The sequence below is a fragment of the Mustelus asterias genome, chromosome 13 (genome assembly GCF_964213995.1).
Source record: "Mustelus asterias chromosome 13, sMusAst1.hap1.1, whole genome shotgun sequence".
Classification (NCBI taxonomy): Eukaryota; Metazoa; Chordata; class Chondrichthyes; order Carcharhiniformes; family Triakidae; genus Mustelus; species Mustelus asterias.
In genome coordinates, this window is record NC_135813.1 from 26,057,055 (window position 1) to 26,081,835 (window position 24,781).

A 24,781-nucleotide genomic window follows, 5' to 3' on the forward strand; every position below is an offset into this window, starting at 1 on the left:
ATTCTCAGATTACTTTTTCTCATGTGAAATCTGTGGGAAGAAATACAAATACAAGTCCAGCTTTTGGAAACACATTGAAGACCATAAAAACTATGGTTAGTACTGTATACTTGGTGGTCTGAAAGAGGCAGAGAGAGTTGGCAAGTTTAAGAGGCAGGTGGATATTCATTGGTGAAAAAGGAACTGAAGAGAAACAATATAATGCAGTAATTTTTGAACTTCTGGCCTGATGGATCACAATATCTTTGTTATTTTCTGTTTCTTCTTAAGATTTTCTGGCATTTGAAGAGATACTTAAAAAGTATTTCAAGGTACTCCTTGTCATCCTTCTATATTATTCCATTGACAAATATGAAACCATTCAAAGCTCTGCTCGCATGTCGTAACTCATGCCAGGCCCTGCTGACCCATCTGCCATGTGCCTGCTGACCTACCTGGGGCGCTAGTTAAGCAATGTCTAGATTTAAAAATTCTCATTCCTGTTTTCAAATCACTCCATGCCGTTGCTCTTCCCCATTTCTGAGTTTTCCTCCAGCCTCGCATCACCCGCCCCCAATATTGAGATCTCTGTGCTCCGCTAATTGTGGCCTCCTGATTTTATTAGATTCATCATTGTTGGCTGTGCCTCCAGCTGGCTAGACCTCAAAACTCTGGAATGACCTCCTAAATCTCTTTCTCTACCTCCTTGTTCCTTTTAATAGCTGATTGATGTCCACTACAATTGTACTTGAAACTAATTTTAATTACATGATTTGTTTACAAGTTTCTTGTGCCAAATGCCAGTGATAAACTCAATTTTCCATTTTCATCGTCTTCACCATCAAGCCCTAATACCTTTTTGACCAAAATTGTTGTCATTTCACCTAATAACTCCTTATGTGCCTCTTGCTAAATTTTGTTTGATAATGCTTGCAAAGTGTTAAAAATGAAATGTTTTATTACATTAAAGATACTTGGTAAATAGAAGTTGTTGTTTGGTACCTTAACAAATTTTTTGAAAAGAAACCTACCATTTTGGGTGTGCATTAAATTGAATATTCTCGAGTATAGTTTCCCTTGTATATGATGCAGAATTTATACTGGTTTGTTCCTAATAGGAATTATTCCCCAATTCTGCTGTTCATCTGCAATTGAACAAAAATATCCATATTAAATTTTTAAATTGTCAACAGTAAAAGCATTTAAGAACATTTCATAGAAATCATAGAAACCCTACAGTGCAGAAGGAGGCCATTCGGCCCATCGAGTCTGCACCGACCACAATCCCACCCCACATATTTACCCGCTAATCCCTCTAACCTACGCATCCCAGGACTCTTAAGGGGCAATTTTTAACCTGGCCAATCAACCTAACCCGCACATCTTTGGACTGTGGGAGGAAACCGGAGCACCCGGAGGAAACCCACGCAGACACGAGAAGAATGTGCAAACTCCACACAGACAGTGACCCGAGCCGGGAATCGAACCCGGGACCCTGGAGCTGTGAAGCAGCAGTGCTAACCACTGTGCTACCGTGCCGCCCTTTGTTTAATGCTCTGTGCTATTTTGTCCTATACTTCATTCGTTATGTGCAGAATATGGCAGAACGAATTAAAATTAGGAAGCTACTGGCAAAAAACAGGTGCTTTTCTCGGAGTTTATTGACTAAGTCATCATCTAATTCACTAAAGATTACACTGCTGTAATGCAAGTTTTCTTTTTTCTAGTTGTTGACAATACTGTTTCTGATCAAGGCTGGAATCAGATAACTGGATCACAGCTAGCTGGAAAACAAGTTTATAGTGAGTCCATTACAATTGTATTTGAAACAAATTTTAATTACATGATTTGTTTACAGGTTCCTTGTGCTTGAGGTATAGATTGCTAAATGCCAGTGATAAAATCAATTATCCATTTTCTTCATCATCACCATCAGGCCCTCTGAGGGCAGGGTTAGCTTTACTCTGCCTCAAAAAATACTCCTGACTGTATTACTCTAAATGTTACCATTTTCTTAGCAGTTAGAAGTAGAGTGAAGAATAAAGCAGTCACTATCTAAACTGGGAGTGTAGAATAGGATACCAGACTGAAGGAATTCTTTGTAACGAACAAGATTGAGGAGAAGCTTCATTTCTTATCAAAAAATGAAGAGTCTGGATAAAATGTACAGAATATGGCAGACAAGTTAAAATTAGGAAGCTACTGGCAAAAACAGATGTTTTTCTCTTAGAAGTTATTGACTAAGTCATCATCTATTTCACTGAAGATTATATTGTTGTTGTTTAGAAAGACATTTATTTGGTTTTCTCAAACAAGTGAAACATGTAAGGTACGAGACTTGGGCTTGTACCTTGGATCAAGATTAGTACTTGGTGTGTTGCAATAAATAAAGTGTTAGAAGACTCAGCTAGAAATGATTTATATTTGATGGCATTCAGACTATAAAGTGAGTTGAAGGAAATTCATCGACTTCTTATTGTGAATCCTTTGACAATTTTCCACCCTATTTGGGAGAGTGTCTGTTTTGAAAATTGTTTTCACTGTGTAAGTCAAGCAATATGTTAATAAATGGTTGGACCTAGATACGCTTTTTTAATGGACTAGGTTTTCTAGTGAGTCCTGCTTCAAATGTAGGGGACTGGCTGCTGCCATGTTATCTACTTGTCTTTTGATAACGACTGTACTGATGCTCCAGTGACCTATTTTAGCTTTTAAGTAAAGCAAACAAAATCTTATCAGACTTCAATTGGCTTGGAGAAACCAATGCTTCAATATGCTTTTGGTTCCCAATACTATATAAACACTTGCCTTTTCACCCACACTTTTATTTATTTTGGAGGTGTTGGTGGGAGCTGGTGGGGTTTGCTTAGCCCCAAAATGAGCATCTCTTAGTTCTCAAGGTGAGTTTGCTGGGAACTGTTGCCATGTTTCCAAACAATATGCTTGGAACACCGGTTTAGTATCTTATCCAAGATAATAAAAGATTGCCATTTGTCAGAGTTCTTCAGGAACCTGACCTTGCATTAGTATTTTTGCAAAAACTGAACTTACTTCACTAACAAAGTCAGCCAGACTTTCACTAAACTGAATAACTTCCCCTCACTACATTTAAACTCCAAAATATAGTTTGCCATTAACCCATTGTGTGCTGATGTTGAATTGTTTTATCAGCTTTTACTTTTTAATGATTACAGTGTGACATGTTGGTGATGTATGGTAACAAAATGTATTGTCTTTTACAGGTATTGATCAGTCCATCAGAAAAGTTATAGTTGACGTCCAACATCATAATTTGCTGCCTATTAGGGAAGATAAACAGCAGGTGCAAACTGCAAACAGTAAGTTACATAGGTGGTTATCTTCATGTTTTCCTCCCCTTTGATTTCTGATCTCCATGTATGCAGATCAGCTTTCTCATGCATTGGCTCATTCTGCCTTTGTACTAGTTCTAGAATTTGTATGAGATGGAGCAGGATGACTCACATTCTTCAGAATGTTTATCATTTCCCAGTGGTGAAGTGTTTAGGTTCAATTCCATACCATTTCCTGATACTCCATCTTACTGGAGTTGGTAAATCAGCATGTAGCAAGCCATAGATAGATAGATAGATAGATACCCTACAGTGCAGAAAGAGGCCCTTCGGCCCATCGAGTCTGCACCGACCACAATCCCACCCAGGCCCTATCCCCATATCCCTACATATTTTACCCACTAATCCTTCTAACCTACACATCTCATGACTCTAAGGGACAATTTTAGCATGGCCAATCAACCTAACCCGCACATCTTTGGACTGTGGGAGGAAACCGGAGCACCCGGAGGAAACCCACGCAGACATGAGGAGAATGTGCAAACTCCACACAGACAGTGACCGCAGCCGGGAATCGAACCCAGGTCCTTGGAGCTGTGAAGCAGCAGTGCTAACCACTGTGCTACCGTGCCGCCCATAGGTACAAATAATCTCACTTCATTTTACCTCCTACACAGAGGGACATAATCGCATTTTGAGCCTATCATTAATAATTAGCACAGTGGTTAGCACTGCTGCTTCACAGCACCAGAGACTCAAGTTCAATTCCGGCCTCAGGTCACCATTTGTGTGGAGTTTGCACATTCTCCCAGTGTCTGCATGGATTTCCTCCAGGTACTCTGGTTTCCTTCCACACTCTAATGTTGTGCAGGTTAGGTAGATTGGCCATGGTAAAATTGCTCCTTGGTGTCAGTGGGACTAGCAGGGTAAATACGTAGGGTTAAAGTAGGGCCTGGGTGGGATGTTGTCAGTGCAGACTCAATGGGCCAAATAGCCTCCTTCAACACTGTAGGGATTCTATGATTCTAAGTGTTCTATAGAGAATTCTCATGTAGAAGTTCAGATTACAAAAGAATCATTGGTGATATAAAAATATTCAGGCAAAATCCAATTTAAAACAAATGATGGTAATTATATTAACTATGTTGAAGAAAATCTGTGGCACATTACTATAATAGATCATTGACCACTAATCCACTATTTATTATCAGAAACCTTTTGTCAGTAATAAAACATTTCATTGTTGAAATATTTGTATTTCATGTAGCTCAATGCTAACAAATCAGCCACATATTAATTCATGAAATGCAAATGTACAAATTCTGATAACTCACAGACCCAACACACCCCTAAACTCAGGAAAATTCTCACTGTCAAAGTTTGCAGTCAGCTTAGTTGCTATTGGCTTTACAATAAAGAAAACTGATTATTGGTTTGTGTGCAATTAGGATTTTATCATTTATATATGGTTATGAAATAATACTTGGATCTTGTTTTTATTCAAGTTCTTTCTTTTAATTTTTTCTATATAAGCTTAATGTTTCTGTATTGCAGAAGGACAAAGAATTTTTGATTCTGATCACAAGCACGGGCCTTACAACGATCCCATTCATGACCCAGATTTGTCCATTGGTAAGGCTGAATTTCCTTACTGTTTTTGAACATTGGGAAATATTTACTTTGCAGTGTTTTAACAATTTTTATATTAACCAATATAATAAATGGGATGGGCAATAAATGCTGGCCAGCCAGTGATGCTCATGTCTCACAGATGAATAAAAAAATGGTGACCATTATTCACTGCTCCATTCAGCTCATGCTAGATAAAGATGATACTGGTTGACTGCATGTGTAGCTCTTCAGTATACATGCATGTTTACAATCAGGAAATGTAGTAAGACACTACTGCAGTCCATGTGTAAAGCTATAAGTTACCATTTAGTGTAAGTACGATGCAACGCAAGCAGTGGATTCAGTTGTAAATTTGGTGACCATATTTTCGTATGTTGATGCAGTGTTAAGCAAATACAACCAATATTACTGTCTGTGTGGAGTTTGCACATTCTCCTCGTGTCTGCGTGGGTTTCCTCCGGGTGCTCCGGTTTCCTCCCACAGTCCAAAGATGGGTGGGTTAGGTTGATTGGCCATGCTAAAATTGCCCTTAGTGTCCTGAGATGCGTAGGTTAGAGGGATTAGTGGATAAATATGTAGGGATATGGGGGTAGGGCCTGGGTGGGATTGTGGTCGGTGCAGACTCGATGGGCCGAATGGCCTCTTTCTGTTCTGTAGGGATTCTATGATACTTCTATGATTAGTCTAAAATCTGTTGGACAAAATTAAAACCGAAATTTTTCTGAGGGAAAAACTCTGGTTAGTTGGCACCAACCTTTGGAACCAATGTTGTCAATTAAAATAGTGAATTTTTTAACACAAAAATAGAAACTGTTGTAAAATCTCAGCAGGTTTGACAGCATCTGCCAGGGGGCGGAACGAAGAGGCAAGAAGGAATTGCTGGCAATGAGGGAATGGGGGTGGAGATTGCTAGCGATGATGGATGGTTGCGGGGGTGGGGGAGAGGAGAAGAGATTGCTGTCGATGGTGTGTGAGGGAGAAATTGCAATGATGGATGGTGGGAGTGCCGGGCTAGATTGCTGGCATTGGTGGATAGGGTGAGGGAGGGGAACTGCTGGCTCGCTTGGATGCGGGGATTTGGGGGCGATGTCTGTGGGAGTGAGGGGCCTGTCTCAACTTTGAGATTGGGGCACCCCAGTCTCTTTGGAGCCAGCCTTAGTGGCATCTTTAGGCCCCACCCTTCAGCAAATCATGCCCTCCCCCCTGCTTTTTTTTTGATAAAAGTCAGAAGGCCTGAGGAGAAAGCCTGGCTGTTTCTCTGGGGTGGAACATGCTTTTCAGATTTTCAGTCAGAACTGGACACTTTGCCATTTGTTTGGGAAAATTCCACCCAAATGAGATTAAATTTAAATTATTTCTCAGACTGTAGCATAATCTGTACATCTCTTCTACGAAAGATTTCCTTTCACCTTTTCTCCCTCTTCCTCCCCGCTTGTCCTGTAGTGCCACACCAGCAACTCTGTTATTTACAATAGCACAGTAAGAAGTCTCACAACACCAGGTTAAAGTCCAACAGGTTTATTTGGTAGCAAAAGCCACTAGCTTTCGGAGCGCTGCCCCTTCGTCAGGTGAGTGGGAGTTCTGTTCACAAACAGGGCACATAAAGACACAAACTCAATTTACAAAATAATGATTGGACTGGAGACAATACACATCTCTTTAACCTGTGCTTAATGCTCTCTCCACTCACATTGTCTGTACCTTTAAGACTTGATTACCTGTAAAGATTCGCATTCCAATCATTATTTTGTAAATTGAGTTTGTGTCTTTATATGTCATGTTTGTGAACAGAACTCCCACTCACCTGACGAAGGAGCAGCGCTCCAAAAGCAAACCTGTTGGACATTAACCTGGTGTTGTGAGACTTTTTACTGTGTTTACCCCAGTCCAATGCTGGCATCTCCACATCATTTACAATAACAGCCATGATTGATGTAGGAACACAGAGTGAAAGTTGTTATGCTGTGAAAGGCATAGAAACAAAACATAGTTCAGAAAGGAACCATTTGGCCCATTGAGACTGTGCTGGCCTTTTCGGAGAACAATCCAGTTGACCCCCTGCCCACTCTTTCCTCCATACCTATACAATTTCTTTTGTCCTTCTCCAAATATTTATCCAGTCCCTTTTGCAGACTACTATTGAACCTGTCTCCACCACCTTAACTGCCTAATCTTAACAACGTTGCGTAAAAGTAGTTTTTCCTCGTGTCATAGAAATCATAGAAACCCTACAGTACAGAAAGAGGCCATTCGGCCCATCGAGTCTGCACCGACCACAATCCCACCCAGGCCCTACCCCCATATCCCTACATATTTACCTGCTAATCCCTCTAATCTATGCATCCCAGGACACTAAGGGACAATTTTAACATGGCCAATCAACCTAACCTGCACATCTTTGGAGTGTGGGAGGAAACCGGAGCACCCGGAGGAAACCCACGCAGACTCGAGGAGAATGTGCAAACTCCACACAGACAGTGACCCAAGCCGGTCACCTCTGGTTCATTTGCCAATCACCTTTGCTTATCAACCCTAACAGACCATTAGAAACAGTTTCTCTTTACTTGCTCTCCTTAAACTACTCAAGACTTTAGACACCTCTTGGCCTTCGCTGCTATTATGAGAGCAACTCGAGCCTTTCCAGATTCCTGATCTCTGGAACCAGTTTATAAATCGCCTCTATACACTTTCCAAAGCCTTCATATCCTTCCTAAAGTGTGGTGTCCGGAATTAGACACAATGCTCCAGCTGGGGCTAAATTGAGTGTTTTATACAAGTTCAGGATAACTTCCTGAATTGTGTATTCTATGCCACTTCTATATGAAGCTTAAGCCCACATATGTTCTATGAACTGCTTTATTTACCTGTCCTGCCATCTTTAAGAATTTGTGCACAAACACTCACAGGCCTCTTGCATCATTTTAAAACTGTACAATCTAGCTTGTATTGTCTCTCATCATTCAGTCGACCAAAATCTATCACCTCATATTTTTCTGCATTGAATTTCAGCTGTGAAATGTCCACCTATTCCATGAGCCTTTGTCCTCATGAAATCTATTATTGTTATGTCTCCAGGTGATCACCATTATTGTTAAGGGAAGCAAGTAGCACATATCAAATACATTTCTGATGGAAATTGATTTTTCTGTGAATTTGTTGTCGGTTAAGAGTTTTATGTCGTTACACTTTCCTGTAATATATGGGGGGGAAAAATCAGTGTTCCAGCAATATCTCAGTTACTGGAAATTTGAAACAGAAAATGTTGGAATCATAGTATGTGAAACGATGGAAACACAATCTCACAAACACAGGAAGCAAGCCAATCCTGTCCTGATGGGATATACTGAATCCATCTTTATTCAGATGGTTGAAACCTGCAATAAATTCTGTTTTTATTTTCCATGCTGGTGGATTGTGTGAGCTGTGTACCAGAGTGCATTTGTATTCAGAGCCTGCTGAATTTGTTATTTTCTTTCTTTACAGGGCAGTCAAATACCTGTCAGTTGTGTGGAGCAAACTTTTCACGAAAGAGTGGCCTGGTGGACCACATTCAGTTTGTGCATCAGAGATACAGGCCCCATGTATGCATAGTGTGCGATCAGAAGTTCCGTCGGCCATCCGAACTCAAAAGACACATCCAGCGGCGCCATGAGAGTAAGTCTCATCTTCAACACAGAACTCCATCTGGAACCTTTTTCTAAAATTTTTTACCAGGCTTTGATACAATATAAATGCTGGTAATATGTTGTCGATGTCCTGCATTTCCCTTGCATTTCTTTCTCAACTTAATGCCAAACAGCCAGAGGAATTGTTTTCGATTTGATTACATTCTGAATCAGTAATTTGAAGCATGCAGTAAAATAATCATCAATTGCCTTACAATTCTGAATTAAATAATTTCCTTTGTGGTTTTATGATTTGGCAATTCATTTCTTAGTTAAAAGTCTAGCAGATCATAACTATTTATAATTCTGAGTGTCTCAGATTATCATCTTTAGATTCAAAAATTACCACCTTTTGTTGAATTGCTATCAAGAAATTTAACTAAGTTAAGTTTAATTAGGTTTTAGATACTTATAAATAACATTTTATATGTGTTTCATTTTAATTTAAAATTCAGTTAATAATTTGGTTTACTGTATGTCTTTAGTGTAGTGCATTGTTCCACCTTGGGGTATAATTGTCCATTGCTTCTGGTTTACAGGTTGCTCATCTGACATCCAGGTTAGCAATGTTACAACTCTGGAAAGAGCCTGTACTGTTGAAAATAGGCCATTAGGAATGCCAGGTATGTTACTAATCTGCTTTGTTTAAAGGTACAAGCTATGCAGCATACCTTGACTTAATAGTTTTGTCAGCACCTTTCTGAATTTTTATTTTTTTCCTTTGTGGGTTTTGCTGTCCCATAGCTGCATCTCACAGAAGAGCAAGCAATGTGAATGAGAGAGCTGGAGTTACACCTGTGAAAGTTCTGTCCCATGGTAAGTTTATTTCTGTTTTCTATCTTTGAACAATGGTCATTAGGTGTCAATCTTGGCTGACTGGGAGAACTCTTTCCTGAGTCAGAAGGCCGTATGTTCAAGTCCCACCTCAGAGACTTCAGCATGTAATCCAAGTGAAAACTCAGTGCAGTATTAAAGAGGTGCTGCATGATCAGAAGTGCGACATTCCAGCGGAGACATTGAACTGAGGCTCTTTCTGCTCTGTGAGGTTGATATAAAGATCCCGTGACAATTAAATGTAGAACAGGACAATTCTGTCAGTATCGTAGAATCATAGAATCCCTACAGTGCAGAAGGAGGCCATTCGGCCCATCGACCCTACACCGACAACAATCCCACCCAGGCCCTATCCCCGTAACCCTGCTAATCCCTATGACACTAAGGGATAATTTACCTTGGCCAATCTGGCCGACCTGCACATCTTTGTACATCGGAGCACCGGGATGAAACCCACGCAGACACAGAGAGAACATGCAAACTCCACATAGTCACTCAAGACCGGAATTTAACCAGGATCCCCAGAGCTGTGAGGCAGCAGTGCTCACCACTGAGCCACCATGCCACCTGTGTCTGGAAATTGGGCAGTGCTAAACACTGTGCCATCCAAAATCAAAGTGAAGAATGTGGGCATCCTGGCTAATATTTATCCCTCAACCAACAGTACAAAAATAGTCAAATATCTCTCACTATTTTTTGGGACTTTGCTATACCCCAAATAGCTGCTACACTCTCCAAATCCAAGTAGATATGATCATACTTTAAAAGTAACTTGTTAGCTGTGAAATTTGTAGGGATTCCCGGAGATCATGAGTTATCTACATGCTCTTTCCCCATTCTTTAAACGCGTTGGCAGGCATCCTGCCACTTATTCCAATCATGTGGGGAAGTGATTATTTTACTCAAAGTTTATCTCCACTAATTAAGTGAACAATACTTTTGTCATGTAACATATCAGCACCAATAAATTTAAATTCACCACGACCTAAAGTATGTATTTGTATCAAAAGTATGTAAAAATGAAGATTATTTTCATTGCAAGACCAAAGTACTGGTGAAATTTGTTCACAGACAAACTGAGTACGTTATTAGGATTCTCAACATGAATGCTGTGCTTATTTAAAAGCAATATATTCATATCTGCAAATATTTCAACAGCTCCATTTTACTTCAGACTTGCATCATTGAGCTTCGTATTTTCCTTTCAGGTAATAGATAATAGATATTGATCCGTAATTCTCCCAACAAATTTCTAAATGTTGTCCCCGGTGGAAAAAGCGGTGAGATTCCTGCTGGGTGGGTTAGCATGATCCGGATTGCAATCCACCCACACTTAGGGCCCGATTTTACCAAAACTTAATCGCAGTAAAGTTGGGCGTCGGGCCTATACCGCGATCTGCACCCGATTCCATGCATTTAAATTGACTTAATGAACCGTGCGCCCAACTCTACTGCCAAATCCTACTTTACCGTCTTCTGGTCCGATGCGGATCCGCGCTCTAATCGACCTGCCGAATAAAAATCCGAAGTCGCTGCTGCAGCCTCCGAAGAGCGGGGTCAGAGACTGCAACGGCTCTCTGACCCAGCTCCTCCTCGCGGGGGGGGGGGTGGAGGTGAGAGGAGGAGAGGGGGGCATGACGTATCATCAAAGAACAAAGAACAATACAGCACAGGAACAGGCCCTTCGGCCCTCCAAGCCCGCGCCGCTCCCCGGTCCAGGATTGAATCCTGAATCCAGGATCCCCGCCCAATTTTCCAGCCTATCTACATACCAATATCCTATCCACCGAGCTGTCCCTCACAGCTACGATGCTTTGTTCATTACAACCTATTAACTCACCCCCACCCCCCCATTCCAGACCATGTGATCTCCAGGGAGAGGCGAAAACCCAGAGTGAAAAACCCCAGGGCCAATATAGGGAAAAAAAATCTGGGAAATTCCTCTCCGACCCCCTGAGGCGATCGAAACGAGTCCAGGAGATCACAATGGCCACAATGATACATCACACCCCCTCTCCTCCCACCGCACCCCCCCCCCCCCCCCCCAAGGATGATACGTCACACCCCCTCTCCTCCCACCCACCCCCAGGGGATGATCGGCCACACTCCGCCCCCGCCCCCCCTCCCCCCCCCCCCAGGGATGATACGCCACACCCCCTCTCCTCCCACTGCCCCCCCCCCCCCCCCCCAGAGGATGATATGTCACACCTCCTCTCCTCCCTCTCCGCCCCCCGCCCTCCCCCAACCCAGATGATCTGGGTCAGAGAGCTGCTCTCTCTGCTTTTTTCTCCCCGCCCGGGCGCGCTGCTTCAGATTTTTTTCGATCTGCGCATGCGCAGTTCAGAGCTCCGATCGTTCCGGCAGCGCTAAGCCCCGCCCACACCGCGAATCGGACTGGAGCCGGCAAAACGCGTATGGGCGCGCTGGAAAGAGGATTCCGGACTTGGATCCATATTATGCCCGGATCCCGCTCTTAGGCTGGGATTGGTAAAATCGGGCCCTTAGTCAATTATTTAGAGCCTAGGGACATTCCCACCAGGAAAGCGTGGGATCTGACAACGGCACGGCCGGCTTCTCGGAGATCAGGGCACCATTTTCAAAGGGCCTTGATCTCCAAATAACCCTACAGACCTCATCATCCCCTGCCCCCACCCCCCAATCGCTGGTACCAACACCACCACCACCTCCCAAAGTGAGTTACACCCCACTATGGGGTCACCGAAGGCCCCCCTTCCCTGGCAGTGCCAGGTTGGCTGTGCCCAGCCATGTCCCTGACCACCCAGGGGCTGCAATGGCCTCCAAGCCCCCTGGTGTGTTCACCACGTCAGGTCTCTCTTTTTGGAGACCAGTAGAGATTCCCACCAGCTTCAGGTCACTGAGTGCGAACCAGATTACGTTGTTGGCCATGGGCGGGAAGAATCACAAAATGCGTTTTCCCTGTTGCAAATCGTATTATGGCCCCTCTCGTGAGATTCTCTGTCCATAACGTGATTTGTGCTTGCAAGCGCATGGGACTGGGCAATCGCCTCCTCTGTCTGCCAACCTCAGTTAAAGCTCCTGAGTCTTCACAGATCAAACTTACTTTTAATTTTATTCGTTAAACACAATCAGAAACATTTGTCAACCTGTACCCAGCATTTCAGCTTTATTTTGTATGACTTTGTTTAAAAAAACTCTCCATTCCTTCTGATTATCTGTGCATTTAACACCTTCCTTTGCCCCACTTTTGATGGCCAAGCCTAAGCTCTCAAATTATTTTTCCAAGTGGCAAGCAGTGACTAGTGGGGTACGACAGGGATCAGTGCTGGGACCCCAGCTATTCACAATATACATATTCATGATTTAAATGAGGGAACTAAATGTGTAATATCTCCAAATTTGCAGATGACACAAAGCTGGGTGGCAGTGAGCTGTGAGGAGGATCCAGAGATGTTTCAGTGTTATTTGGATAGGCGAGTGAGTGGGCAAATGCATGGCAGATGCAGTATAATGTGGGTAAATTTGAGGTCATCCATTATGGTAGCAAAAACAGGAAGGTAGATTATATGGCTATACATTTGGGAGGGAGGAATGTGCACCGAGACCTGGGTGTCCTCGTACACCAGTCCATGAAAGGAAACACGCAGGTGTTGTCCTTCATATCGAGAGGATTCACGTACAGGAGCAGGGATGTCTCGTTGCAGGGCCTTGGTGAGGCCACACCTAGAATATTGGATGGGATTTTTCTCCCTTTTCCGCAGCATTTCACAATGGCAGGAGGCGGCACGCGTGGGTTGGCAGCGGGATCTTATTGTCCATGAGGTTGACATTAAGATCCCACCGGTGTGAACAGCAGCAACATTTTGGCAATTTGTGTGCAGTTTTGGTCTCCTTATCTGAGAAAGATGTCCTTGCTTTGGAAGGAGTGCAGCAAAGGTTTATCAGACTGAGTCCTGAGATGGTGGGACTGACATACAAGGAAAGATTTGAGTCGGTTAGGATTATATTCGCTGGAGTTTAGAAGAATGAGGGGAGGAACTCAGAAACTTATAAAATTCTAACAGGACTAGACAGGGGAGTTGGATGGATGTTCCTGATGGCGGGGGTGTCCAGAACCAGAGATCACAGTCTGAGGATACAGGGTAGACCATTTTGGAGTGAGATGAGAAGAAATTTCTTCACCCAGAGATTGGTGAGCCAGTGGAATTCTCTAACACAGAAAGCAGTTGAGGCCAAAACATTGTATATTTTCAAGAATGAGTTAGATATAGCTCTCGGGGCTGAAAAGGATCAAAGGGGGAAAGCTGGAATAGGTTACTGAGTTGGATGATCAGCCATGATCATGAGTGGCGGAGCAGGCTCGAAGGGCTGAATGGCCTACCTATTTTCTATGTTCCCCAATAAAAACAACTGTCTGCCTTTTCAATGCCCATTTTTCCTTTAAGACCTTTATAAAAACTCCCCACTTTAACCAGATTGCTCCTAATTGTTTTTGTCTGTGTCTATTTTAGTTTTTTTAAATTTAGTTCTGTTTCAGCATCTTGGGATGTTTTTCTGTTGTAAAGGCATTTCATAAATGCATGTCATTGTTCTATTCTTAAAAAAATACTCAGTATATTTATGATAAATTACTCATTATGCTAATTTATTTTACCACATTATTGTCAGCATTATTTTACCGTGCTCATGCATCAAACCAGGTGTTATAGTGTATAGCTTTCTGTCTTCCAGATCACTTACCTAAGATTCAGGTAAGTAATGTTACAACTTTAGTTAAATCCTACATTGATGAAAATGGTGAGCCAAAATTATCAGATAGGTTCTCAGTGTGCTTTGTTTAAACTTGCGGGGTATTTTGCAAAGAGGAGAGAAACAGTAAAAAGCATACCCTTGAGCTTTTTACGTGATTTTGTTTTTACTTTGTGTATCTTCCTGCCCTGCAGATGGAGTGAAACTTGTCCAAAGTGTTGCTGGTCAGGTTAAAACTTGCAGAACTGCGCTTGTGAAAATCAAAAAGGCACCCAAAAGGCCCAGGAGTAAGTTAAATTTTCCCAACTCCTTTTGCATGTTTTGCCTGGGAAAAATTTGGAAGGCTCATTGAGTCATTCTGTAATAATAAGTTGATCTGAAATTCTGCATGAAGAAGCCAATCTCTTCACAGTTCAGCTATCAAGGGAATCACAGAAAGACTGTGTCCTTGACCACACAGTGGCAAACATACCATCAAGAGTCAGTGAATTGGGAGAAGGTGCAGGGATTAAAATTCATTCTTCCTTCCCTTGCAAAGGGACCCAGTGACCAATGGTAATCATCCTAATTATGTTTAATGTTAGCTTTCCAAAGAGGAAAAAAATACTTGAAAAATGATGATCTATTAATAACTGGTTTCTCAGGTCAGTTCTAAGCTTAAAACACTGGTAATAATTTCTATATGTTTACATTAAAACCTTCAATTATAGTTAGTGCCTCAGTTATTAAGATGAAATTCAGAATGCAATGTTAGCACATAATGCAATTTTTTATACAAAAGCATTCACAGAATATTCTGTTGTCCACTATTTTAAAAGGATATTAAATAATTTACTTTGAATGGACTGTCTTTTATCACAGTGTGCAAAGGAATTTCACAAACACGTTGATAGTTTAATCCAATGAGTTTCATGTAGGTGTTCATTTCATGGGGATTGGGAATACATATAGAATAACTTCTTGAACTGTCAGAAATTTGTAATTAGAAATCCAGTTCAATTTGCCTCAAATTTCAGTATCTTTGGAATGTACAGACAGATGTTATGACTCAGTTACCATCCAACGTAGAACTTTTCAAGAGAAGAGAGTGTTTTAGTAAATTGGATATTGCGATCAGGGTGCCAGACTTCTGGCCTGCGCCATCTTCTATCCATTAAAATTAGCCTTCGCACCGGGCACACAGTTGAAAGCTGCAAGTCTCCGTGAGAACAATTGATGTTGATTAGATATTGCTGGATAATCTGAGGGTGGAGATTATGAGGCTTTGCACTAGCAGAAAACTGCAATATAAAAGTAAAAATGTTTATTTATTAGTCACAAGTAGGGCTTACATTAACACTGCAATGAAATTACTGTGAAATTCCCCTAGTCGCCACACTCCGGCGCCTGTCCAGGTCAATCCACCTAACCAGCACATCTTTCAGAATGTGGGAGGAAACCGGAGCACCCGGAGGAAACCCATGCAGACACGGGGAGAATGTGCAAACTCCACACACACAGTGACCCAAGCTGGGAATCGAGTGCTGTGAGGCAGCAGTGCTAACCACTGTGCCAAGCAGGAAACATTGCTTGATAGAAGCAAAGTGTGCAGAATTAGGGCTACAATGTTTTGAGGTCACTTTCATAACTACACATGTCCAACATGGCTCCATACATTTCACAATTTCTGCTCTCATGTATGTTTGGTTATGTAGGCTGTAAAGAACATGGATTAGCACTTCCATTAAAACAGATTTTTAAAAAAACATCACGGGGAATGTTCCTGTCCCAGTCCGCCACGGGAATCGTGGACCATGCAAAGGACTGTTATTTAAAATATTTGAATCAGTGCTCCTTATTATGGGAAAAGCTTATTCTGTTGATAATCATTTAGTTGTCCTTCCCTTAAAAGTAGCACTGTGAAAACATTAAAATTCCTTATAATTTACCAATTTGCAAGTTTAATTTATGGAGTCAGGGAGCTTTATTTTATATTGCACTGGTTTGCTACTTTTGAAGATAACATTTAAGCCCTTTATCCTGCTACATTATTGAATGGAGGGTTTTGCACTTACAACATGTGTTGTTTTCCTGGCAATTGGATTCATCCATGTCTGACAAAACCTAATTTTGGGCTTTATCAATTTTTCTAGAGAAGGTTATTGATTTTCTTCCCCACCCTTAAATGTTTAAAGAAAACATTATTTTTCTTCTGCCCAGAGGAACAAATTACTCCATAACTGTTCCTCCCAAATGAGAGTTCCCATTCCTCATTTGCTGAATAGCAGTATTTTTTTCTGATGCTACAGTTGTGTGTTTAAGTGCTGCACTGATCAGTTAACAGTTTCTACTCTGGTTGCATTGATAATACTGAAACAGTTGGTACATGAGGTACACTATCAGTATTGGGCATTTTGAGGTCAGCTATAGCATGACCAACAAATGGATACTGGCCCCATCAATCTTCAGCCAGAAATGCGAAGTGGTTTATTCATCTCAACTTCCTCCCGAGGACCCCAGAGTCACAGATGCCAGTCTTCAGCCAATTTGATTAATTCCACGTGATATCAAGAATTGATTGAATGCATCCTGGCTGTAGAACTAAAGACTTGTGCTCCAGAATTAGCTATGCATTTAGCCAAGTGATTCCAGTGCAGCCACAACACTGGCATCTTCCCACACAATTTCCAATAGTGTGGGAAATTGCCCAGATATGCCTTTGCACAAAAAGCAGGACAAATCCAATCCAGCCAATTACCGCTCTGTCAGTCTATGCTCAGTCATCAATGAAGTAATGAACAATGCTATTGACGATGGTGCTATCAAGTAGCTCTAATTCAGCAATAACCTGCTCACTGAGGCTCTGTTTTGGTTCTGCCAGGGCTACACAGCTCCAGATCTCATTAGAGCTTTGATCCAAACATGGCCAAAGAGCTGAACTCTACTGCCTTTGAAATCAAGGCGGCATTTGGTCAAGTATGGCATCAAGGAGCCTTAGCAAAATCGATGCAAGTGGGAATCAATTAAAGATCTCTGCTTGGAATTCTGCATTAAGTAACTTGCCACCTGACTCCACAAAGTCTGTCCACCATTCACAAGGTACTAGTCAGGAGTGTGACTGAACACTCCCCGCTCGCCTGGATGAGTACAGCCTCCGGCAACACTCAAGAAACTCAACACCATCCAAGTCAAAGCCAGATCAGCAACCTACCGCCGCCACCTTAAACAATAATTCCCTCCACCACTGGCACCCAGTGGCTGCAGTGTGTACCATTCACAAGATCACTCAGCATCTCGCCAAAGCAACTTTCAAACTCATGACCTATACTATCTAGAACAAGGACAAGAGACACATGGGAACACCAGCACCTGCAAGTTCTCCAGGTCGGACAACATCCTGATTTAGCACTATATCACTGTTCTTTCACTGACACCTGGTCAAAACCCCTGGCACTTCCTCTCCAATAGCACTGTGGGTATACCTACACAAAATGGATGAGCTGGGAGTTTTGCTAGTGTGGTTCGGGTGGGTTTAAACTAATGTGGCGGGGGGGGTGGGGATCAGAACAATAGGTCAATAAGCATAGAGGCTGGGGACGAGGTTGGGGCCAAGACAAGGCTATCTAAGAGGAAGAGCATTCTGGGGGAGGATGACCTCAGTGGGCCTGGAGGTCGGGAGTGCATCTGCTTCAATGCAAGGAGCGTTATGGGCAAGACAGACGAGCTTAGAGCCTTAATGCTTGCGCGGAACTTGGATGTGGTTGCAGTGACGGAGACTTGGTTAAAAGGACAGGACTGGCAGCTGAATATTCCGGGGTACAAGTGTTTTGGGTGAGGAGAGGTGGGGGAGTAGCAATGCTGGTTAGGTAGCATATTACAGCGGTACAGAGGGTGGACAATATGGAAGGGTCAGGTAACGAGTCACTGTGGCTGGAACTCAGAAACAGGAAGGGCGCAGTCACTATGCTGGGGGTATACTACAGGCCTCCCAACAGCCCTCGGGAAGTTGAGGAACGGATATGTAAGGAGATTGTGGACAGGTGCAGAAAAAATAGGGTTGTTGTAGTGGGAGACTTTAATTTCCCTCACATAGACTGGAAATCGCTTAGGGCTGGGGGCCTGGACGGGGAAGAATTTATAAAATGCGTACAGGAAGGCACTTTGGAACAATATGTTGACAGTCCAACTAGAGAGGGGGCTATACTGGACCTAGTACTGGGGAATGAGCCCGGTCAGGTCATCAAAGTTTCAGTAGGGGAACATGTGGCAAATAGTGACCACAATTCTGTAAACTTTAGGATAGTAATGGAAAAAGATGAGTGTTGTCCTCTGGGTAAGGTGCTGAATTGGGGGAAGGTTAACTACAGCTGGATTAGGCAGGATTTGATGGCTGTTGATTGGGAGAGGTTGTTCGAGGGTAAATCCACATCTGGCATGTGGGAGTCTTTTAAGGAGCAGTTGATAGGACTGCAGGACAGGCATGTGCCTGTAAAGAGGAAGGATAGGAAAGGTAGGATTCGGGAGCTGTGGATAACCAGTGAAATTGCGGGTCTAATCAAAGAAAAAGAGGCATGCATGAGGTCCAGGCAGCTAAAAACAGCTGGAGCACTGGAGGAATACAGAGAAAGTAGAAAAGAACTCAAACAGGGACTTAGAAGGGCAAAAAGGTGTCACAAAATGTCCTTGGCAGACAGGATTAAGGAGAATCCTAAGGCATTTTATACATACGTTAGGAACAAGAGGGTTGTTAGGGAAAGAATCGGACCTCTCGGGGACAAAGGAGGGGAATTATGCTTAGAACCAAAGGAAGTGGGTGAGATCCTAAACGAATACTTTGCATCAGTATTCACAAAGGAGAGGGACATGTTGACTGGTAGTGTCTCAGAGAGATGTGTTGACCCGTTAGAAAAAATCTCAATTACAAGGGAGGAAGTGTTAGGTTTTGTAGGAAACATTAAGACAGACAAATCTCCAGGGCTGGATGGCATCTATCCTAGACTCCTCAGGGAGGCGAGAGATGCAATTGCTGGGCCTCTAACAGAAATCTTTGTCTCTTCACTGGACACAGGTGAGGTCCCAGAGGATTGGAGGATAGCAAATGTGGTCCCGTTATTTAAGAAGGGTAGCAAGGATAACCCGGGTAATTATAGGCCGGTGAGCTTGACGTCCGTGGTAGGGAAGTTGTTGGAGAAGATTCTTAGAGATAGGATATATGCGCATTTAGAACTGAATAATCTCATTAGCGATAGACAGCATGGTTTTGTACTAGGGAGGTCATGCCTCACAAATTTGGTTGAGTTTTTTGAGGAGGTGACAAAAACAATTGACGAAGGAAGGGCCGTGGATGTAGTCTATATGGATTTTAGTAAAGCCTTTGACAAGGTCCCTCATGGCAGGCTGATGCAAAAGGTTAAATCTCACAGGATAAAAGGTGAGCTAGCTAGATGGGTGGAGAACTGGCTTAGCCATAGAAGACAGAAGGTAGCAGTCCGGTTGGAGGTCTGTGACTAGTGGTGTTCCGCAGGGCTCTGTACTGGGACCTCTGCTGTTTGTGATATGTATAAATGATTTGGAGGAAGATGTAGCTGGTGTGATCAGTAAGTTTGCGGACGACACGAAGATTGCTGGAGTTGCGGATAGCGATGAACATTGTCAGAGAATACAGCAGGATATAGATAGGCTGGAACATTGGGCGGAGAAATGGCAGATGGAATTTAATCCAGATAAATGCGAAGTGATGCATTTCGGTAGATCTAATGTAAGGGAGAGCTATACAATAAATGGCAGAACCATCAGGAGTATAGACACATAGACGGACTTGGGTGTACAAGTCCACAGATCCTTAAAGGTGGCAGCACAGGTGGAGAGGGTGGTGAAGAAGGCATATGGCATGCTTGCCTTTATTGGACGGGGCATAGAATATAAAAGTTGACATATGATGTTGCAGCTGTATAGGACGATGGTTAGGCCACATTTGGAATACTGCGTCCAGTTCTGGTCGCCATACTACCAGAAGGACGTGGAGGCTTTGGAGAGAGTACAGAGACGGTTTACCAGGATGTTGCCTGGTATGAAGGGTCTTAGCTATGAGGAGAGATTAGGTAAACTGGGGTTGTTCTCCCTGGAAAGATGGAGGATGAGGGGCGACCTAATAGAGGTGTATAAAATTATGAAGGGCATAGATAGGGTGAACAGTGGGAAGCTTTTTCCCAGGTCGGAGGTGACGAACACAAGGGGTCACAGGTTCAAGGTGAGGGGGGCAAGGTTCAACACAGATGTCAGGGGGACGTATTTTATACAGAGGGTGGTGGGGGCCTGGAATGCACTGCCAAGCAAGGTGATTGGGGCGGACACGCAGGGATCGTTTAAGACTTATCTAGATAACCACATGAACAGACTGGGAATAGAGGGATACAAAAGAATGGTCTAGTTGGCACATGAGCGGCGCAGGCTTGGAGGGACGAAGGGCCTGTTCCTGTGCTGTATTGTTCTTTGTTCTTTGAGGGATTCAAGAAGGTGGTTTAATATCATCTTCTTAAACGGAGTTGGCAATGGGCAACAGATGCTGGCCCTCATTCCATGAACAAAAAAAAATATTTCTGTCCAAAATGTTTCCTTCCTGAGAAAATATTTAATTTCAAACTTCATTCAAGGAATGCTGATGTCTGCCTTCTATTGAGGCAATAAGAATGTGATAAAACTGACCCCATATATATCTTCTTTGTCTTGTAGTCACAATAGATAAAAATCAGACTCATGGATGCCTGGTGTCACGAGTTACATTGCTGGGATCAGTCATTAGTCCATTGCCTGACTGAAAGTGCAGTCAGCTCAAATACTAATTTGCAAAGACAAAATTCTGACTTTGATTAGTATCAAACTTTTTTTAACAAGATGATATTTTAGCACATTTTCTGACATTGGGTAATAGCGTGGTGCAGTGGGTGGGAAAAACGGTGTGGAAGCTGCCAACCCTGTTGTATTTTTAGGGACTTATAAAAGTTAAGAGGTGGGCTTAACTTAATTATTTTTTTAAATGGAGTAAACAAAAGACTGGCAGCCAACATAAAGGGGAACCCCAATGTCTTCTATAGGCATGTAAATAGTAAAAGGGTGGTAAAAGGAGTAGAGCTGACAGGGAATTTACATATGGAGGTTGGGGCATGGCTGAGGTGTTAAATGAATACTTTGCATCCATTTTCACCAAGGAGGTCAATGTCACCCAGGACATGTCTATGGGCAAGGAAACCCAGAAGGATTCAAAATTCATGAGGAAAAGGTGTTGATAGACTGTCAGTACTGGGACCGGATGAGATGCACCCAAGGAAGTGAGAATGGAAATTGCAGGGGCACAGGTCATAATCTTTCAATCTTCTCTAGACTCAGCAGGAGGTGCCAAAGAATTGGAGAATTGAAAATGTTACGGCCTTGTATAAAAAAGGTTGTATGTATAAGCCTAGCAATTACAGACCAGTCAGTTTAATATCAGTGGTGGGCAAGCTTCTAGAAACAATTATGTGGGATAGAATTAATCACATGGAAAAACGTGGGTTGATTAGAAAGAGCCAGCATGGATTTCTAACTGGCTGGAGATTTTTGAAGCGACAGGGAGGGTTGATGAGGGTAATGCTGTTCATTTGGTGTACATGGACTTTCAGAAGGTGTTCGCTATGGTGCTACACAACAGACTTGTGAGAAAAGATATAGCTCATGGAATAAAAGGTACAGTAGCAATGTGGATACAAAATTGGCTGAATAATAGGAAGCAGAGTCAAATGATCAATGGATTTTTTTGGGGCTGGAGGAAGATTTGCAGTGGTGAATGATCTAGATCTTGGTGAGCGGGAATAATTTCAAAGTTTATGGATGACAGAAAACTTGTAAGTATTGTAAACTGCAAAGAACACAGTGTAGAACTTCAAAATGACATATTAGAGTGGACCTATAGGTGGCAGTTGAAGTTCAATGCGGAGAAGTGTGAGGTGATGCATTTTGGTAGGAAGAACATGCAGATACAATAGAAATAAGGGGTACAATTCTTAAGGGGGTGCGGGAGCAGGGGGATCTGGGTGTATATGTGTGTAGATCATTGAAGGTGGCAGGACAGGTGGTCAGCAGTTATAAAGCACATAATATTCTGTTTATTAATTGGGCCATAGAGTACAAGACCAAGGAGGTTATGCTGAACTCATACAAAGACACTGGTTAGACCTCAGCTGGAATTTTGTGCACAGTTCTAGGCGCCACACTACAGGAAGGATGTAAACACATTGGAGAGAATGCAAAAGAGGTAAGAATGGCTCCTGGGATGAAAAACTTTAGTTGAGGATGGATTGGCGAGGTTAGTTCTGTTCTCCTCAGAGGTGGCTAAGAGGAGATTTGGTAGAGATGTTCCAAATCATGAGAGGGCTGGACAAAGTAGATAGGAGTTGTACCCACTTGTAAAAGGATCAAGATTGAGAGGGCACAGATTTAAAGTGATTTGCAAAAGAAGCAAATGTGAAGAAAAGTCTTTTTTCACACAACGAGTTGTTCAGCTCTGGAATGCACAGCCTGGAAATGTGGTGGAGGCAGCTTCAATCGATGCATTCAAGAGGGTATTAGATGATTACTTGAATGGAAACAATGTGCAGGGTACAAGAAAAAGGCAGGGAAATGGAATAACTTTGATGCTTGTCTGGTTTGGAGAGTTTATGCAGACACGACAGGCCAAATGGCCTCCTTGAGCCGTAACAATTTTGTGATTCTACAAAATCCTAAACATTATTGCACAAATTGATTTTTACTTTACATTTTACTTTTGTTATTTTTCACGGCAATTTTTCCACCCAAATCAACCTAGACTTGCTTGGTCTGTTAACCACCTTCATGGACACCCTTAACAGTGGTCTTGGTTGACCTTCAATGTTGGCACATTTCATAGGAGTAAGCAAGCTTCTCCAAATGCTTATTCCTTTCCTCCAAAGATAGACCATTTACAAGTGACTAACTTTTCTGTAGGAGATTCTGCGCGTCAATCAAAACTGGAGTTCTAAAAATTTGTATTTCCTAATAAGGCATTGTTTTAATATTATTGTAACATAAGTATGCAGTGATGCAATGAGAACGTGTTTATGTGTCAGCTCTGGAATCTATAGCCTAATGATCTCATGCAATCATTTTATATTTTCAGAAGTGCACAACTGCAGCCTTTGTGGGAATAGGTACTCGTATTATTCTATTCTTTGGAAACACAAGCTTCTGCATGGAGGTACATTTTCGTTCAAATCTTTAAGATAATTGAAGAGATTAAATTTTGGCTAATACGAAGAATGACACGTTTCTTCAATATAATCATATTTTCTTTTCTTTGCTGAGTTCATTAGATTGAAAACATAGATTAGGAAGTGCATATTTGTCTGTTATTTTTCAGATGAAGCAAGATCTCGGATTTCTCAAATTCTGTGTTTTCTGTAGAACTATTTAAGGACAGGACAGGACCAGCAAAAGAGCCTGGTGATACCCAAGCTGATGGGTTGAAAAATGTCTCCCATCAGTCGTCAATGCTGATCCCCATGTTGGACAGGGTTTCTGCGGGAGGCCTTACTGGACTCAATTAAAATTTCTTAGAAGTTGACAGGAAAAGTAGAAGACAAAGAGATCCAGACTGCCATTTTGTACTTAATTGCTGGATGAAAGAGGTGTCTTTTGTCTTGGGAGAGGTGTGCAAATGGGGCACCTATTCGTCTTGTAGAACAGTAAACAAAAGGAGCAGAGACAGGAAAGTAAAAAATGGGACATCTGTGAAAATCCTACCCAGTTGATTTGAGAGCAGCTTTTATTGGATGGACCTTACCTACAGTGACTAATATAACATTATCAAGCTGCTCTCTTATTTAAGATAATTTTTTCTTGTTTGCAGTACATATGTAGCATGGATCAAGGAGCCAATTTTGGTTGGGGTTCCGAAATGACTAGAGTTTTGAGTGTACAGTAGTATATAGTAACATATAGTACTGATAAAATCATTTAGTTTTATTTACAAGTTTCTAGCTTGTGAATGGACTGCATGTAAAATAAGCTTGAGAAATGTTTTTTTACTTACAGGGCGAAAGAAACATGTCTGTCTACTGTGTGGATCAGGATTTTTCCGGTCAAAGGATTTGGATACTCACTTCAAATCAGAACACCTTCAGGCCTTTACGTTCAAGTGTCCACACTGTGAAAAAGGTTTCAACCGACCGATTGATGCTCAAAAGCACATAATTGTTAGGCATACAGGTAAGTTTACAGGTGACGTGGTAGGACTTGCTTCTTCAAAATTGAGAAAATCTTTAGTGTGATTGGAATTCACACACTTTCTAATCCCCGAGGCTAGAAACTGTTTACAGATCACAAGAACATTACAGATAAGGAAGGACATTCTGCCAGTTTATTTCATTCATTCATTCATCCAGAATAACTCTGAAATCCCAATTAATATAAACTGGTAGCTCATAACGACATACAGCTTCTTGGTGAAACTGGATCTACACAGTTCTGAATACTTCTGAGCAGTAGAAGCACAAAAGAGTGCTACTTTGTCCAGAAATTAAGAAACAACGTGTATGATGATTGAAAGTGTGCTGGAATCCCAGGGATGAATGGCACTGAAGGGAGAGGGTTCTGGTCAAA

General features: G+C 42.2%; 1 protein-coding gene across 15 annotated transcripts in view; it reads left to right on the forward strand.

The window, feature by feature from the left end:
- Window positions 1-24,781, forward strand: part of LOC144502528 (uncharacterized) — a 112,409-nt gene that overhangs the window by 53,536 nt on the left and 34,092 nt on the right. For 10 of the 15 annotated variants that reach the window (XM_078226592.1, XM_078226588.1, XM_078226589.1 and 7 more), the window contains 10 exons: window positions 9-95; window positions 1,707-1,781; window positions 3,222-3,317; window positions 4,845-4,922; window positions 8,406-8,576; window positions 9,127-9,210; window positions 9,332-9,403; window positions 14,344-14,436; window positions 23,301-23,378; window positions 24,215-24,388. In XM_078226592.1, coding sequence (XP_078082718.1) covers window positions 9-95; window positions 1,707-1,781; window positions 3,222-3,317; window positions 4,845-4,922; window positions 8,406-8,576; window positions 9,127-9,210; window positions 9,332-9,403; window positions 14,344-14,436; window positions 23,301-23,378; window positions 24,215-24,388 — 1,008 coding nt within the window. Of the gene's footprint in view, window positions 1-8; window positions 96-1,706; window positions 1,782-3,221; window positions 3,318-4,844; window positions 4,923-8,405; window positions 8,577-9,126; window positions 9,211-9,331; window positions 9,404-10,579; window positions 11,393-14,343; window positions 14,437-22,287; window positions 22,419-23,300; window positions 23,379-24,214; window positions 24,389-24,781 lie in introns of those variants that run through there. The other 5 variants (XM_078226597.1, XM_078226599.1, XM_078226595.1 and 2 more) reach the window with 3 other exon arrangements.